At 38.2% G+C, this 19,867-nt stretch overlaps 1 protein-coding gene across 1 annotated transcript in view; it reads right to left on the reverse strand.

Moving 5' to 3' along the window:
* Window positions 1-19,867, reverse strand: part of CNTNAP2 (contactin associated protein 2) — a 1,817,652-nt gene that overhangs the window by 1,244,665 nt on the left and 553,120 nt on the right. Inside the window, exon 2 of the mRNA XM_036328432.1 lies at window positions 10,276-10,386. Within this exon, the coding sequence (XP_036184325.1) occupies window positions 10,276-10,386 (111 nt within the window). The remainder of the gene's footprint in view (window positions 1-10,275; window positions 10,387-19,867) is intronic.

Raw genomic sequence — 19,867 nt, forward strand, 5'->3', positions numbered from 1 at the left:
TAAGTGGTTAAGTCTTATAATACCTTGCAAATAATTGTTTTTGCTTTACTTATTCCAATACCTGATATGTAGAAGATTGGAAAAATAATTGAATCAATTCCCTTGGCAGTTCCTACAGGTTTCCAGAAAGTATGGCCATGCGACTAAACAATAACAAAATGGAAGGCAAAATGTGACAATGCTGAATCCTGCATTTGGAATGGAAGAAATAATTCTGTCACGATAGCAATCCCACAATGGGATACTGTTATTAGTCCTGCAGATTATTTCCATCTCATACTAGAGTCCCAGGTTATGGTATGCCTGGTGGATCTCAGATATTTTTTATTTTGAGGTCGAGTTTTGTTTCTGTTATTCATTCACTTTGTCCTGACTTCCTGCTTTTCCCCCATGTGTGTTTTGAATATTAAGAGTGTGAGGAACTAAAAAAATCTATATATTGCTTCTGTCAGATTCGAGCATATTGGTGCTGCACATCAGTAGTTTTCTCTTACTTCAATTCTTTTCTGGGACACAGAATGTTGGTCTCATTGTTTTGTTCCAATATTTGCTCTTTTCATAAATATAATATTTCAAGTATGGTTATTTCTTTGTTGCCTACCACCTCATCTCATACAAATTCAGAAACAAGACTGAAGAAGTCTAAATTTTGGCTCCCTTTTAGTGTAGGAAAAAAAAAGGCGAGTCTTTTAAAAATACATTATTATATGTAAATATTTAAAACATTGTCTTTATTACTCCTTGATTATTTAAAACAAAGATAATAAGCATAGAAAGAAGTGACAAAAGTCAGTATATACTTCTCAAAAATAAAATAGAGGCACGTGTCTGCGCTCTAAAACACCAGTGGGAAAACTTTAGCTAGGCCCTATAACCAGCTCAAATATTACTACAACTTTTCTTAAAGAGCAGCTCACATGGGCAGGGAAGATGTGGAAAATAGAACTGTGAGTGATTTTAAAGTTGGAATAGTTTATTTCAAATGCTCAAATCTGCTGTTAACTTTGACCTTTGGCAGGAAACTAAACTTTTCTTGAAATTGAGTTTCTTATTCACCAAACTAAATTTTATTACTTCTAAATTCTTTCCTAGGGTTTTTGTAGGGACCAGATGAGATGTTGGACATACACAGATGCATGAGACATAGGGCTTGTGTTAAACTCACGCCCAGTGTCATAGGGTCAGACAAGTGTTGAGTCTACAATACAATGCTGCATACTGACCTCTGAGATAGACATAAAAACATGGTGCACCTTGAATAACGAGGAGATACCTGTCTATCCATCAGTGATGACTTTTTAAAAAGGTGACACCTCAACTCACTACCTAAGGACAAGTGACTTAAAAAAAAATGTTGACATTCTGCACAAAGAATGATCCACCTAATAAAATCTGGAGACCAGTGGTAACTGCTTGTAATTCAGTACAGTGTGGACATAAGGTGTCGAAGGATTGGGGTAGGGGCAGCGGTGGCGCCCTCTGGTTTTCCGGCTTCCCTGGACATTTTTTATTTATAAATGATGATAATAATGTTTGCTGTTGTTATCTACTCTCTGTCATTAGCTACATCCGTGTCAAGATAAAGCATCATTTTTTGGAAGCCCTTCCACAATGAGGATGGTACTCTGTTCTGCCCTCCTGTGTCTCTCTCCTGAAGGAACTATCCGAAAGCTGTTTAATTGTTCTCCTTCTGGAACCTATCTGACCCTATAGGAATGAGTGGCCTTATCAAAACGGAAAACAAGAGGCTCTAGCCGTCACTTGTAAGCCTCTAATACCACAGAAGCATGTAGACTACAGAAGCCTGCGGTTTCTACTTCCACTCTTTTCAGAACAGTGAAGTAGGAAAATTAGTAGGGGAGTTAACATATTGGTAAGTCCTCAATGACATCAATAGGTTCTATGCCTTTAAACAAAAGGAAGTGCAACAAAACCAATTTTACCACAGGCTAACTAATACAAACGTGTTAGGTTCTTGCAGCATCTCATCATTGTCATAATGAAACAACCTTGAACAAAAGGACAGGATTCCAGGACCTGCAGTACTTCTCATCACCTCAACAACAGAGCCTACATGGCTTATCTGGTGTTCTCAGCATCAGCTGAAATCAAAGGAAAACAAAACAAACAAAAACACTCAGATCAATAACCCACTGAAATACGTATGTGTCAGAAACAGGGTAGGGAAAAATCCACAAGAGGTGTGTAATTATGCTCCGTTCATACATATGCCCAGGCACAAACTTTTGAACACAGAATAATTCACCCTGGAGGCAGTCTTCCTGGCTGCTCCTGTAGGCTGATGTGAAGGTAACAGATATAACTCAAACAAGGATCCTTCAACTGAAATAAACAGCATTGCCCACCCGTTTCAAAGCCGAAAACAGGTACAAACAACATAAATTCCAGCAGCTGCCTGGAAGGAAAACAAAGCAAAATAAAAACAACAACATGAATTCCTTACATTGCTAAGAAAATAAAAATAGCTAAGAAAAAGTAAAATGAAAGTGACCTTCGGGTGAAAACCTGGGAAATAAAATTTTCCACCTTTTGTGTTTACATTTTAATGTTAAAGAGGCAAGAACAATAAAGGTAGACTGTCCTAAAGGCCCTGGTTTCTTGTCAGCAGTATTCATGTCAAACATATATCTCCATTTTAAGGCAAGGGATCAAGTAAACAGAGTCGATTGCTCATTTGCAGGGTATAGAAGAGGCAGAATGCTAACAAACGCTGGACTGCTTTGAATTTTATTAGTGACAATATTTTTTTTTTTTAATATGTTCTATTGATTTTTTACAGAGAGGAAGGGAGAGAGATAGAGAGTTAGAAACATCGGTGAGAGAGAAACATCGATCAGCTGCCTCCTGCACATCTCCTACTGGGGATGCATCCCAGGTACATGCCCTTGACCGGAATCGAACCCGGGACCCTTCAGTCCGCAGGCCAACGCTCTATCCACTGAGCCAAACCGGTTTCGGCAGTGACAATATTTTTAAATTCGTTTGGAATTCATGGGTATAAAAGGGAGGTAATCTAATTTTTGTATTCTTCCCTAAGAAAATTGTGTGAAAAAGTCATTAATTTGCTCAAGGTATTAAGACAAGGGACTATTCATTCTAATAAGTATGACCTAACCAGGTTGCTAATAGAGCCATAACTAGATTAAATCCTTCCAATGGTCTTGGAAATAATTTGGTCTGTTCTTGTTTCTCTTACTGAATGAAATTAGGGGAAGGAGGCAAATAGGCAAAAAGCAGGGAACTTTCTCTAATTATAGAAGAGCAGATATTGAAGAATGATGCAATCCTTCATCTGGTATGGAGGAAATGTAATTATAGGGTTGGAAGCATGGTTTTCACAAGTGTGGTTGTTTGTGCCCTAACTTTTCCTAAAAGATGGACCCTGTGCAGTGCCCCGAGTCCTTCATATGGTCAGCTGATGGGCGTTTCCCCGACAGTGACATGTGGACATTCTCTGCTCATTTCTAGCCTTTGTTTTTCTCAAAGGCTACAATGCATCTGAAACACAAAATGCACTGTGTTCCTTATGGGCTAGACATACAAGGACCCACAGAATGTGTTCTATTAGCTACAGGCACCTGTTAGCAATTGGATGCAGCCGCTTAAATTGAAGCCTCATCTGTGCAAAAAATATCCTGAGCTAGGGCTGTTTCACAGTTTGAAAGCATTGGGAGAACATCCAAACCCTGGGGCCATTTCCCAATTGTTCTGCATGTACACTCATATACTAATTTTTTTTTATTTATAAATGATGATAATAATGTTTGCTATTGTTATCTATTCTCTATCATTATCTGGACCACAATTAGCTACATCAGTAACAAGATAAAGCATCATTTTTTTGGAAACTGAAAAATGTTAGCAAATATTCATTCTTGATTTAACAAATCATTCAACATAGAAGCAATGAGTATTTGCAGTTAAAAATGGGTGGAATAATATATGCAATAAGTATAATTTGATTTAATTGTTCTTTGTTAAGAAAATATTATTTGAGGGACAAGTGTGTGCGGTACCATGTTAAGAAAGTGCTTTGAGACTGTGTGAAGCATTTTGTTTTAAGATGAATATTTCTGCTATGGTACACACCGTTCACACAATTTCCCCACCTTCTTAGCAGAGATGTAAAAAGTATTAAAGCCTCTCTTTGAATAAAATAAGCAAATATCAAAGGGATAATTAAACATTTAACCTCCAAAAGGTACTATTGGTATATATTCCAGAATGATTTAGAAAGAAAATTTCAACTTGTAAAAACGTTATTGGATAAAATAACATGGATATTCTCAAAGTTATTAAAGAGAAAGTATCCATTAGGATCAAGATAAGAAATTGTGATTCAACTTGCCTCTAAGATGAGGTGTTCTTAGAAGACAGGTCCTAGAGGTGGTGTAGCCCAAGTTTCTCATATGGAAGTGAGGTAACTGAGCCAGTTAAAACAAGGGAGGAAGGGACTCAAGGTCTCTTCCAGGGCAAAGGGGAAATCTAGTTCTTGTAACTCTGTATCAACAAATCTACAAAGATGCATTTATTCTGGACAGCTTTTCAAAATAAATATTCACTTTAATGTATTTCTTTGCTAGTTCAGATGTGAAGTTTTCCCACCCCATTTGACCTAAACTTTATAAGGCAATTACCAAATAGCATGGTTTTCAATATTGCATGTAAAATAAAATTACAAGGCATCTATTACAGAGATATATTACAAATATGTTAATTGATTAGTCACAATTTTCCCGTTCCTTTAGACAGTCAACTGTTAATATTGTGATATAAGGAGAGTGTCAGGAAGTTAATATCCCAGAGCCATTGCACAGATGGTAGCAGTGGTTAATGTAGTAGCACTGATTCTAATCCAGTTCATGGTTTTCTCACAGACAAATATGAAGATCTTTGCGACAAACCTAGCAGAACAGAAACTTCCTTAAAATAATTAACTAGAAAGTTCTTTATCTTAAATGCCCCAAATCTAGAAACTCCCTTCTTCTAATTAACTCTCGTTCACTCTGCCAAACCAAAAATTATCTTCTATCACACTATTATCAAAGACCCATGGGATACAACTGCACTTCTAAGCATATTAAACAAACCCAATTAAAACCATTATGTACAGAGCGATTGGCTAAATTTTAGAACAGCATCTCCCTGAGTGAACGCATGTTCTGCTGTCCCTACAGATGCCCCATGATGGAGAGGTTTTCTCACTCCCCTCAAGAGGACAACAGACCACAATATTCGCCTGGCTGATTTGATTGTGGACATTTGTGTTATATGTGTAGGTGCAAGAGAACACAGTAACATCACACACCTAGGAAACAGTGTTCTAGGGGAAATGCTACACAACCCAAAATAGATTTCTATGGGGGACAGAAAAGAAGGAATTAAAATTCCAACATTATAAAATTTGATGCCACAGCAGAAAAATAGCAATAGTATTTGCAAATTAAAAAGACATGTCTAAAATTATGAGCCAATTCCTGGTGAACATGCTTTTAATATTCCATCAGAGCAAGGGTCAATCATACAAGTGTATCATGTATTGTACATGTAATTTTAAAGTTTTGAGTGAAGTCAAGATTTTCATTTGTATTTGAGAATTGGAGTAAAGAGAATAAAATAAAACATACAATAGAGTTTGATAGTAACTCTCATTCAACTGGAAAGGTGAATAAAAAGACCCACTGGTGGCTTTAAAAGAAATCATTTAAATATGTAATTTTTAAATCAGACAGAATTTATATGGCTGAGTAGGGGGGAAATAAACATTTATTTTTATTCTCCCTAATGTCCAAAAAATTCTTTTCAGCTTTGTTGAACATCATAAAATTACTAAATATTATATTAGATCCTATAAAATCTAATTCAAAAAGATAAAGATAACAAGAACAAAATAACACTTTAAAATCACTGACATAAACTATTTTATTTGAAATGAATGGAATTTAAGGTGAAAAGATGGGCAACATTTAAGTTAATGTTAAGAAGCAATCTGATTATGTGAAACATTAAAACATTTTTATCTTTTAATTATTATATCTTTTTTTTCTTAGATGATGACAGGGGAAACACAAAGACAGTGGCAAACACACAAATCCTAGCAATCACATTTTAGGGAAGTGCCATTTTAGTAATGACGAGGGCATTTCATTCAGTTGCTTTAAAATGTTAATATTTGCATTATTATTTTGAGGAGCTGAGGGCAACCGATGGCAAAGAGACTAATATTTAAATGCGACACTTTCTGCACATTTTTTTTCATTTAGCCTTCACCAGAGCTCTGTTAAACTGTATAATTGATTCATGTTAAAATATAAAGAGGGGGCCCAGACTTCCATGATTACTCTGGTGAAATTATTAATAGAACTCTCTCACTGTCAAAAGTTCCTGGCTTAGGTGATAAATTATATAGTGCCCATAGGAATCAGGAAACAGAGATGCTGAAAGTTTAAATAATGGACTAATACCATACTCATCCTTGGTTGATTCCATATTAGAACCTAGTTATGCATGAAGACAAGTCATTCTTGTCCCACTGCTCAGCACTGCCTCAGAGCCTGCAAAATCAGCAGGTGTTTCCAGGAGAGTGATCCGAAGATGAAGAAATATAGCCAGTCCAAATAGGAATGTCAAATATCCTGCAATGCTATATTAGAAAATCAGCCTCCTGCATTTTCCTGCTCCCAAGGATCTAGTCTTAAAAGGCCAATGCTCCTAGGAGAAGAAATATGTGAGCCAATGAATTCATAATAAAGTAATAGTGAATTATTAGGGAGTAGGAAGGAGCAGATTAAGGGACACACTGAGAAAGGGTAGAGGCTGGAGAAGGGAAAGAGGAAAAATAGTGGGGTGAAATCTGCCCACATGGACAGAAGCTCACCAGTTGGAAAGATGAGTCTATTTCATAATTTAAGCCTTGATGTTACAGTCTAAGGAAAAAGCTTCCTCATCAAGTTTAAGAATGGTACTTGATCTGGCAGATACTGGCTGCCAGGGTGGGCAACAAGGAACAGAAGGGTGGATCAGGGACAAGAGAGAGCAGAAGAGCACAGGCTAAGGCATTCCTGGCACCAAGAGGGACAATGTCCTCGTGGAGGCTTTGTGGTCGCTTTCCCAATTCATAGTGCATCAGTTCTGGTTTGGGATTTAATTAGCTGTGATCCTTTTAATATATAAAGCAGGAAACGGGGGAGAAAGAATAGAAATTAGAAAGAAAGTGATTACAAATATAACAAAAGGACCTGATATTAAGGGTGTAAAAAAGGAGAGACAAATTTTGCTTTTCAGGTGTAGTGGGCACAAACCCTCTGAGGAGCAGAGTGTGATTCTCTGTGGAGTCGCCTAGGAGCCTAGGAAGCGTGGTGCTGAGGTGTAGATACAGACTGTGCCTGTGACCTGAAGAGGAGGTTGGCATTATACTAATTCCTAAAGCTCCCTCTTGCACAGCAGGAAGCATAAAATGATAAAAGCAATGATTTGACCAAGCCAAGGCATCAAAGCATGGAGGCAATTATTAACGTCAGTGGTATCTTTTAAGGGAAGGTAAAGACTGCAGTTCTCTTTAAGACACAAGTTTGGACATAGGAATCTGCTCAGGCAGTCTTTCCAGATGTCTGTTATATACCTATTCCTCCTAGAACCAATCGTCAATTATGTGGTCTACAAATGCAATCTGTTCTCCCTGCTGGATGAAATAAAGGTGAAATGACTTCAAAAAACACTGCCAACAACTCTCTGCCCTTTGCTTTTAATACAGAAGACTGTTTCTAACATGGTAGGGATTATCCAGGAAGTAAATCTAACAAGAAAAAGTCTCTGAGGAGCAGCCGGCATTGAAGGATCTACCAAGTAAACCAAAGTGGCAAAGGGTGAAAAAGAAAGGAAATTATCCAAGATGCATCACTTAAGAAGCTCTGATATTTCATGACAGCATTGCTGTGACTACATAAACATAAATCAAACTTGCCTGAAACCTTCTACCTCATTGTAGGTTCAGGTTCTTTCTTTGGGCAAATTTATGTGCAGCACTGATATTGCTTCATCTGGCTTAATTGGGCATGAAGAGTGTCAGAATTGAGTAGAAGACATAGATTGGTGTCCCTGAACCACTAGTCCCTAGCTATGCCACTTTAGAATCTCAAGTTCAGACTCTCAGCTGATGTCTTTTTGGGTTCCTATATTTATCATTTTAACTTGTAAAATGGGGCCAATGAAAACTTGGAAGACAAATTAGTAACTTGGAAGACAAATTTATTCAAATTAGCTCAGGCAAGAGGAGGTGACCATTAGAATTAGAAAGGTAAATTTCATAGTCAAAAGCAGTGGTTCTCAACCTTCTGGCCCTTTAAATACAGTTCCTCATGTTGTGACCCAACCATAAAATTATTTTTGTTGCTACTTCATAACTGTAATGCTGCTGTTATGAATCATAACATAAATATCTGATATGCAGGATGGTCTTAGGTGACCCCTGTGAAAGGATCGTTCAACCGCCAAAGGGGTCACGACCCACAGGTTGAGAACCGCTGGTCTAAAGAAATACAGCCAGAGCTATAGCATGATGACAGCAGGGACCTAAAAGAGAATAGGAATGACCAGGATTTATCCACCTTCTATGTGGATCCATTTGGTCTCTGCTTTTAATTCTCTTTTCATATTATCTCCACACGGCCCTTCCTGGTTTCCCCAATAGCCCTCTCAATCCCCAAATCTATGTCATATAACAGAGAACACAGAAGTTCTGAGGGCATCAGTTGAGCTCATGGGTTCCTTCTCTCTCATCATCCATGGTGAGTAGATAGAGAAGACCATGTGGTGGAATGGCAATCCCTTTAGGGTAGTAGAAGGAGGATTATTTCTACAAAAGGCATGTGAGGCAGGACGTTGAAAGCTTGGCAGAAGAAATAATCGGCATCTTTAACCTAACATTCTATCTAACAATGCTGTTATGAAGATCAAATGACATCTAGAACACACACAAAAGCATTTTCTAATCTGTAAAATACTATATAAATGTAAGGTAGTGGATAGCTTATATATAACTCTCAAAGTTTTAATATCTGTGCTTCCCTTTGGCAAGAGTAACCCATTTGATTGTCATTGACTCAGCATGACACCGACTGGGAAACTTTCAATAAAGAATGTTGAGATAAATCCAGAATACAGATCACAAGACTTAGGTATTGTTGTAAGACAAACAAACAAGCAAACGACTTAAAGAAGTAGGCTTCAAAAGACATGAGAGACTTACAAGTGGATTTTGCATTTAAATATCATGTTTCTCCCCAATTTGTCATGTACTGGTCCCTGATATCAAGGCTGGAGGAGATGAATTTGTATTGGGGGGAATCCTTAAAATTAAATTTTATACATGTGTCAATATGTCCACTGATTGTATATTTCCATTTATACTCTGCTTCTCTATGTATTCATGAGCTCTATCTTTCTAAAATGTATCTGAAGAATATAATTTAAATAAATGATAATGACAAAAGTTGAAGCCAATGTGTATCAACATAAGGCTCAACTGAATTTGTTCTTTTCTGTATTTTGTTCTTTTCTGTATAATTAGCAAGTTACATCCTTTTACCCTTCTGTGTTGGTATATGATCTTCTTGCTTTTGGATGCTTATTTGGTGTATGAATACATAGAGAAGCAGAGTATAAATGCAAATATACATTCAGAGGACAGGTTCTTGCCAATAGTGAAGTAAAAAAATATATCCCCAGCATTCCCAGCTTCCCTTACATACATCACTTTTTTTCCCCTCTGGAATTCCCTTCTGCCTTTGTTTGTCTTTAAGATAAGTAATGTCATGCTGTGCTAATTATATGTATCCTCAATAAATGTGGCTTATTAGCCATTTACACCTTAGCATGAACTTCAGCCAACATGGCTCCTCTCCTAAGGGTATTTGCATCTGAATGTTATAATGACACGAAAAACTTCTTGTGTATTAAAATAACCATATCTGAATTTCTTTTTTATCTTCCTAAGGAGGAAATAACCTCCCTACATTGTTTTCTACCTTGATCCACTTTGAGGTGATCAACTAGTGTCTTGTGTGACATGCAGAAGCAGAGTGACATGAGGGATAGAGAGATAGCCAGCTGTGCGACAGTCACAATGAAGTAGATTGTATGGGCTGATTTTGAGGAGGGAGTTACATGCAGCTATGTACAGTATGCCACTACATCTATAAATAAAGAATTTCTTATTTAACACACTCGTTGACATAGGAGATAAAAGTTGCTTACCCCCTCGCTTGTTGATCCTGGCATAGCCCGGAGAATAGCTTGCAGACATGGAGGATGAGCTGCTGAAAGCTGCGTGGGAGAGCCCAGCCACAAGGGGTTCATCACATTTTTCTGAAAAGAAGAGAGAAGGGGGAGCGTTAATAAAAACCGTTATATAACAATTGGTGTGTATTTGCTAAAATAATTACTGACTACATCAAAAATTTAAAAATCTATGATACAACAATGGAGCAAATGGTCAGAATTTAGGCAACTCAACTATGACATTCTGACAAATCACAGGAACAGTTTAAACAACCTTCTGGTTTTCAAGAGTTATAGCTATGACCCAGTGTTTTATACCTAAGGGCCTCAATTCAGACCTGCTCTCTCAGCATCATGAGCAAAGTTGAGGTTGTTTATTTAATAGGCTTCGGAATCTGGCATCTCCCGACAACCTTCATTAGAGGAGTAGAGGATTCGAAACATTGAGATTGGAGGCGGGAAGACTAGGAGGAATGCTACCTGAACTAAGAGACTAGGAAATAAGTGTCAGGAAAGGAGAACACAATAATATCCAACTTGAAATGCATCTAAAATGCATCAGTTCCCATATTTAAATAGTCAACCATGTTGGTACCAGGTGATCCTTCAATTCTATTCCTCGCTTGGCTTCTATAGCCCCATTCATTTTTCTTTCCTCCTCCCTCATTACCAGCTTGTTCTCCAAATCCTCTAATGGAGCTTTCTCATTTTATTTATGTCTAAATGGTAAAGTGCCCAGGACTCGACCCTTCGATTTCTTCTCTGTTTACTCTCACTGTCTGAGAGACTGCATCAGGCCTGTGTCTTCTCATACCGGAACATCCCAAACGCTGCCACCTTGCGCCATCTGGCCATCAGTCATCAGAAAGGCTGCACAGTCTCTGTACTTCCTCCCTTGTCCCATCACCCTTCTGTACATAATGACTAAAGGGACACTACTAAAAATATAAGGAGGTCCTGTGGCTCCTACTCTCAGTCCCTCAGAATAGTCAGAAGCCCTCCAATGACACAGTGGCCACCTCCTTAGTCGCCTCTCATTCCCGCATCCTCATCCATGATTATGTAGCCACCCTGGTCCCCTTCCCCTTCCTTCAACAACAGGCCTGCTCCTGCTGCGAGCCTTCACAATTACTATTCCAGCTGCCATGAGGCTCTACCCTACTCCTGCCAGGCTCTGCTCAGTCATCTTTCATTGCTGTAGACAAGCTCATTAAGTCCACCTGGCTGAAAGAGCATGCTGCTACCATCACTCTCTGCACCACATCTGCCTCATTTTCCTGAAGAGCATTGAGAGTCACCTGACATATTATGTTTCTTCTCATTTAATTGTTTAGTTTACTGGAAGCATATGGGAATAAAGTTTTCGATAGTTTGCTTAACACTTACTCTCCAGGGATCTGAAGAGTGCTTGACACACACTCTGAAAACATTTCCAGAATGACCTTAGAGTCCTAAAGCACACTGCTTAATTACAATGTGGCACACCACCTGATGTTTTTAATATATGTTTTATTGATTTCAGAGATGAAGGGAAAGGGAGAGAGAGATAGAAACATCAACGATGAGAGAGAAACATTAATTGGCTGCTTCCTGAACACCTCCTACTGGGGATTGAGCCTGTATCCCTGCTGTGTGCCCTGACCAAGAATCAGCTCATGACCTCCTGGTACATAGGTCCACACTCAACCATTGAGCAACACTGGCCGGGCACACAACACTTGATTTATAGAGAGGTGCTCTTAAGTCCCCAACAAATGTTAGTACACACTCAGTCCTCCGTTCAATGGCACAGAGGTCACACTGAATATTCTAGAATGGTTTCTACCTCACCTGTTTATAAACAGAAAAAACATTAACAATAGAAGGAATGAACTAGTTTTCATGAAAAGTCACTCAAGTAGAGTTCCATCTCCAATGATACTAGGAAAATTAATTATTATTTATTATCTCATCCTTCAAGTGTGTACAAATTTGAAGTTAAAATGAACAAATCCATCCCTGTAAACCATTGTTAGATTTCTTATTTTTCTTAGTTATACTGCAGGTGCCTCTGGGAAATATGGCATATGTGTATGAATTTATTCCCCAGAAAGTTAAATGTAAAATGATGAAAATATGAACAAAAATTTTATTTTTAAAGTATCAGTTCACAAAGTGGGTGTCTAAAGTGAAGGATTTCATATTAATTGCTTTAAAAAAATGTGCTATTCAGTTTAGCTACCAGTACCCCCAAATAAATAAAACCTTGATTTCCTCTCTCCTGACTCTTTGGAGTCTAACTTTGTCTAATCTTTTGCCACAGTCCTGCATTTAACTAGAGTAATTGTTATTTCTCAACTTCTCATTGTATGCAGAATGTGATAATGTTCATTCATTTTCCTTTAATTCATTCAAATATGCACCAAGCACTTATGCTGTGCCAGGCAGGGGAAAAGCAGCAATAGAGGAAACTGACAATATTAGCCATTTTCATGGAGAGAAACAGACTAAAAAGTAAAAGGTAATTTATATCATGAGAGAGTGATAAATACTATAGAGACGTTAATATGAAAGAGGGATAGGCAGCTTGGGGGAGTGTGGAGGTTGAGGGATTTTTTTTTATGCCTAGTGGAGGAAAGCCTCTGCGATCAGGTGACATCGGAGAAGTAATCAGGAGATGAGGAAGTAAGCCCTGTCAGAAATCCACAGCAGATTGCTGGGAACAATTTTCTTAGTCCAAACTTGCTCCATAGCATAATACTAATGAATGATGCATTTTCCAAGAGTTAACCTTCAGTGTGTATATATAGTGATATCTAAAGTAATTAAAATGAGGTTGATGAATAATTGATTAAATGATCCATTAACTAATTTAAATTTAAAATGTAAATAGAGCATTCATAAAACCTGAAGATAGTTTATCCACATTACATTTTTAAAAGTTTGACTGCTGTAACAAATCATCTTTATACCAAATTTTACATGTCACTATTTTTTTAAAATTATATAATTAAAAAATTTTAAAAATAGGGAACAGAAAATATAAGCGTATATAAGAGATTATTTGTGGGGTTTTTTGTTTGGTTGGTTGGTTTTTGTAAAAGGTGGCTGTAAAGTTATTATCAGAATTGAAGCACTTTTATGCACTGGCAATCTCACATTCTCCTTAATTGAGGTGTAATTTATAACCGTATAATTATGAAAATTAAATCCTAATATAAGGTGACAGGTGAAAATTTGACTTTGGGTGGTGGGCACACGGTGCAATATACAGATCTTGTTCATGTTGACCAATGACACTCCCATCAATTTAATTAAAAAAAATAAAATTGCTACATGTACTGTATGTTTCTTGAATGACTTTTAATTACAAATATTTATTGAGATTTTACTCTATACCTTGTACTGTTCTAAACACTTTGGGACATTAATATATATATGTATTAATATATAAAAAATACACACACACACACACACACACACACACACACACATATACACACTAGTTTGTAGTCCATTTCTCCACAACAGGTAATAATACATGGACTCACATGAAGTGGTTAAACATGAAAGAACAAGTGATAATACTAAACAGTTTGTAATTCAGTGCTAAATAGAATAGCATCAAATACTGAAAGTTACACATAAATGAAAATGCAGGGCCGTGGTTTAGGTGAACTGCTTATCAGTCCTGGCTCCATCATAAATGTGTAACCTTAATTATGTCAGTTCTCCTTCAGACAGACGACCCACACAGAATGGGAGAGCATTAGCTAAGCTTCTCTCAAGGTCTATAATCAAGCATTGTCAAGTATGAGAGTCCACAAACAATGTACTATAGGCCAAGTGTGGCCCATTGCTTGGTTTTATAAATAAAGCTTTATTAGAGCACAGCTATGCACATTCATTCATGTACTGTCTACAGCTGCTTTCATACAACAGTGGGATGTCACAAAAGACACCACATAGCCTCCAAAATAAAATATGCATCATCTGACCTTTTTTTAAAAAAAATTGATTTCACAGAGAGAGAGGAAGGTAGATGGACAGAGAGATAGAAACATCAATGACAAGAGAGAATCACCGATGGGCTGCCTCTTGCATGCCCTCTACTGGGGATCAAGCCCGCAACCTGGGCTTGTGCCCTGACCTGGAATCAAGCCATGACTTCCTGGTTCTTGAGTCAACATTCAACCACTAAGCAACACAGGCTGGGCTGCACTATTTGACCTTTTATAGAAAAAAATTTCCCAAACTCTGGTCCGGTATAACAAATATCCCAGGTATCCAGCAGAAAGAATGATTAATGATCACTTATGGTATCAGGTAACATATTTTATACAAAAAGAGAACCTAAAGAATTGATGAACTACATATAGATGAAAAGGGGTTAAGAAAATTATAGAAAGGGAGAACAGCTTAAGCAAAATCATGGAGGCCTTAATGGGTAATGAAATTTCCTAGAGATGTTTGTAGAAGCACTCCATGCATCCATGCAGAGACATATTGCCATACTGACTATTATGATGAACTCTCCAGTTTTATTTCCAACTGCAACAATAGTTATTACATATTACATACCCCAAAGAGTCAGCTTGCTTGCTGTGTTAGAACATGTGTCTCAATATTCTTAAATACTAGGAAATCAGGCAATTCCCTGTAGAAAGTTACAATTTTTATAAAGGGGAGGGAGAAAGAGAGAGAACATGCAAACATTTGAAATCATTTAGTTTTGTATTTTCCCATACTGGGATGGCTTCCAAAACTACAGCAACACAACTACAGCAAATATTTGGTCTCTGGTGGAGTTCCCTTCCAGGGAATCTTGGATGAAAACTAGAGAAGCAGATGGGCCTTGAGTTTTATTTTCACACAATTTCAGTCAATCCGGAAGGCAGACTAGCTGTAAGAATTCTAATTCAATAATGGCTGTAACCCTTCACCTAAGGGCAGTGGGATCTCTATTGACAAGGGCCATGGGTAGGAGTGTACAAGGTCAAAGGACTTCAGTACACATGAAATTGGCATTAGGGGTGGCATTCAATTGTATCTCTAATTAAAATAATGTAAAATTTTCACAACACAATATCATCGTTTCAATTTACAGCACTTAAAATGTTTCATGTCACACATTTGAAAACATAAACTTAATACAAAGAAAACAAATAAGAACAGCAAGGAATTCCAGAATCTAATAGTGCTATCAGGACAGAAGTTGTAGCAAATCTTCATGGGTACTTCTGGGAAAAAGCTATTGTGGAAGGCACATTCTCAGTGCAATGCATCACTTAATGGTCTCCTTATGTCCTGTGCATTCAATTCCTAACTTTTGAAGCTGGAATTACCCTGCCTCAGGTTTTATGGCCATTTTCCTTCATGGTTAGGACAAATTTAAGAGGCCAGACCTCCCTCTAAACTCTCTGGGTTCCAAGCAATGCTCATTATGGCCCAAACCATCTTGAATTGCAAGCTGAATAGTTGTGCTAATTTCCTTCTCTGGCTCTCCAGTAGCATCTCAGTTCTTCCCAGAGATGTTCTGTCTTCCTCTGATACTCCTGTCAGAGCTGGAGCCCCAAGGACTGCACTTTGCCTCTTGTTCCTGAATTCCCTTATGCTCTGACTGCTCAGCCACATGCCTGACTATTGGTAATTATTGCATTCACCAGTCTGAGGATGCAACTTCCTGGGTACCCACCTAATGGGAACTGTATCCAACTACTGCTTTCTACGTTATTTCTTGACACCATTTGTCTGACTTCCTAGACAGATTCTGCTATTGGTTACATTGCTTCAGTGACAGGGGGAAGACCCCTTGGACAAGTAAAGTGTTATTTCTTTTCTAGCCTAATGAAGAGTTTCAGGACTTGAATGAAAAGGAGACTGAAGTCATGACTCAGGTGCTTCCTGCATAATCGCTGAGATTAATAAAGCCAATTATGGCCTTCATAAATTATAGGTAGCATCACTTCCCACGCTCTGACCAAGAGAAGATTGGTATAGGATCTAGTCCAGGGGTGGGCAAACTTTTTGACTTGAGGGCCACAATGGGTTCTTAAACTGGACCGGAGGGCCAGAACAAAAGCATGGATGGAGTGTTTGTGTGAACTAATGTAATTCAAAGTAAACATCATTACATAAAAGGGTACGGTCTTTTTTTTTTTAGTTTTATTCAGTTTTATTTAGTTTGCCTACGGCTGAAAGTCCATCTATATTTCAGAAACTTTATTCCCAAGATTATGATTTCTGCTTAATTTTTTATTTTCTTTTCAAGAAGGAAGGAAGGAAGGAAGGAAAGGGAAGGAAGGGGAGGGGAGGGGAGGGGAGGGGAGGAGAAGAGAGGGGAAGGGAAGGGAAGGGAGGGGGGGGGAGGGGAGGGAAGGGAAGGGGAGGGGAGGGGAAGGGAGGGGAGGGGAGGGAAGGGAAGGGAAGGGAAGGGAAGGAAGGTAGGCCCTGGCAGGTGTGGCTCAGTTAGTTGGGCATTATCCTGTTCATCAAAAATGGTTGCAGGTTCCATTCCATCTCAAGGGCACATGCCCAGGCTGCAGGTTGAATCCCCAGTAGGGGGCATGCTGGAGGCAGCCAATGGATGTCTCTCTCTCACACTGATGTCTCTCTCTCCGGACAACCTCCCATTTAGTATGAAATCCAAATGCCACAAAAGCCTGTGGTGTGCTGGCCCTGACGTAACACTGGTTCTATTTTATTTCATTTTTTTCCTCTGGGTCACTAAGTTCTAATCCCACTCTCCTTTCTCTCTTTTTCAGACCCACCAAGCACACTCCCCCTGCTCAAGGGCCTTTCCGCCCTCCCTGTTCCATTTCTTCTTTTCCTGGCCAGTTTATCTACACCAAGGACTCAACTTCCGCCTTTACACCCTCCAAATATTACTTGCTTTTCAATCACACTGTTTTATTTTCCTCACAGCACCAAACACAATCTAAAATTACCTTGATTGTTTATTTTTTTAAACTTATTACTTTTTTTTTCCTCTTTGAGATAGTGATTCCATTTTCTTTGGATGTACATCAGAAGTGGGATTGCTGGATCCTATGGCAATTCTATTTTACAAATTACATTTGAAGGGTTTTCTTTCCCTTTCATTTCTTTCTTTTGAAACAGATATCTCTGCTTCAGAAAAAAAATTATAGTCACAGATTCAACTTTATTGATGTTCATTAGTGTCTTGGAGGAATTAGGACTTGGTTAAGAGGAAATAACTGTAGCATACTGTGATATGTGAGAGGAGAGGCCTTCAACTGAATATAAGGACCAAATCAAATTTAATGGAGAATGTAGATTGCAATCTTTTTTTTTTTTTTTTTTTAATTCACAATCCTGGCCAAATTCTTACTTGTCTGTATAGCATCTATGCTTTCTGATGCTTTTAGGAAAACATCACAAAGGGGGAGGCAACTCATTTATTTGTTTATTTGTTTATTCTAAAAACCAGGAGAACATGGCATGTGCCTGCCTAACTGAGCCTCTATTCCTGGGGCTTAAGAACATTGCCTGCAGCAGGAATTTCACAAAAATTGTTGAATCAATGAATTACTGACAATGATAAGTAATAAATCGATCTAACAGTGAGCAAGGGGAACTAGTTCCTAGTTTGTGCTATTGAGATGTATTCACTTTAAAGAATTTTTTTTTCCATTTTTAAAAACTGCTTGTCCAGAGAGCGAGCATTGGCTTCCTCCTGTGATGTGATGCAAATATCTTCTTCACTGTACCATGCATAGGAAACATCAACTGTCTGATCTCCATCAACATTTAATATGTTCATTAAATCCCACCTATGAGTGAAGTCACACGTACTTGTCTTTCTCTGGCTTGTTTTCAAAGGTACATAAGACATTTATTGGTGTTTCTAATAGCAGCTTCATCCTGTTTCGTTGAAAATCTATTGTTATAAGTATTTGTTTATGTGTGGATCTCCCTGCTATATACTGAGTTGTTCCAGAAGGAAGAGGGCCTCTTCCCTTTCTTAATATGTGGAGTTTGGAGCACATAGTAGTAGGTATTCTTTTTCTTCTTCTTTTTTTTTTTGTATTAACATGTTTTTTTAAAAGAAAATCAAACTAATGGGATTTTATTAATATGATTAGTTGAAGAGAAAAAGAAGTATAATTACTACAAAGTAAATGGAACAGAGGATTAAAGCCATGAAAGAAATCTATGACATCGTTTGTGAGTTTATGTGTATGCCGGGAGCCGGTCCATGCTTGCTGTTTCAAGGGACCTGGCATATATGGCATACTGTTCTTAATATGTTTGCTCACCTTCTTGGCACTGTGTGTTTTAACCAAGGTCTCTGAGAAAGGTTGTTTCCCCAGGTAGGGATTTTCCCCTGAAGTTAGGGAGGGAATAAAACCCCTCAACTAAGTGCCAGGCGGGTAATTAATCACTTTAACTACGAACAATCATGCTTAAGCTACATAATCTTTACTCCCTGGAATGGAGATAAGAAACGCCCTAACCTTTGTAATAGAGATTGATAGGATTGAATCAACTGGTATAAATACAGATGTAACAAGACAGCAAGACAGAACTTAGAATACGGAACCAGGAGAGACAGAACCTAGGCACAGAACCTACACAGAACGTTCTCTAGAGACAGAAGAACTTCGCTGGAGAGAACATGGCAAAAGATCCTGGACTGAACCTGGCCTCAGAACCTAGAGACAGAACCTAGCAAGAGAACATGGACACAGAACCTGGCTGGAGATCCTAAGCAGAACTTCGCTGGAGATCCAGACCAGAACTTGGCTGGAGATCCTGGCTAGAGATCCTGGCTAGGCTGCTGATCAACTGAACGCTGTCTCTGTGTCATTCCTTCTTCGCCGACTCCATCCACATCTTTGGGGACCCCTGGACCTGCTGGGGTTGGACCCCGGCATGTGTAAGTCCTTTTTCCCCCATTGACCTCTCCCCAGCTGCCCCCAACCCCCAGCACATGCCCTTATCCCCTGCCCCCCTGTCTGTATCTAATGGTTATGCTCATATGCATGCATTCAAGTCCTTTGGTTGATCTCTTTATATATTTTGAAAAATGTTGAACACAATCAGTATAGTAGTGAATGGCAATGAGTAAATTCAATGCTATTACATTAAAAAATAAGATTATATTCTTTCATTTTCCTTTTGGTTGGTCCAACAGCTATGCTCAGAAAAAAATATTTAAAATATAGCTAGAAAATCAGTCACAGTTGCAAGAATCATGGTTGTAAATCAAATAGGAAACGGTCTGGTCTGCATGTACCAAGGGCAAATCACTTGGAGACTTGTAGTTCAAATTTTGCTGGACATTTGACAGCTGCAGCATATTTCTGACAGATGGTCTAACAGATGAATCAGTTTCAAATTATCTACTGAACTATTATATGCTCTGAAAACAAAAAAAAAACAGATTTGTGAGGTTTGGAAAAAATAAGTTTTTGTCTCTGCTAACTTGAGCTTCTAATTTCACAGAAGTAAAACCTATTACACAAAATAATAAAAATTAACTTTTACCCTTTGTGTACTCTAGACAAGTTTTTGTGTGTTTTTTTAAATTTAATTCATATCACTTTATGCCATAAAAAGGGGGGGG

This window comes from Myotis myotis, unplaced genomic scaffold (genome assembly GCF_014108235.1).
Source record: "Myotis myotis isolate mMyoMyo1 unplaced genomic scaffold, mMyoMyo1.p scaffold_m19_p_11, whole genome shotgun sequence".
NCBI classification, from domain to species: domain Eukaryota; kingdom Metazoa; phylum Chordata; class Mammalia; order Chiroptera; family Vespertilionidae; genus Myotis; species Myotis myotis.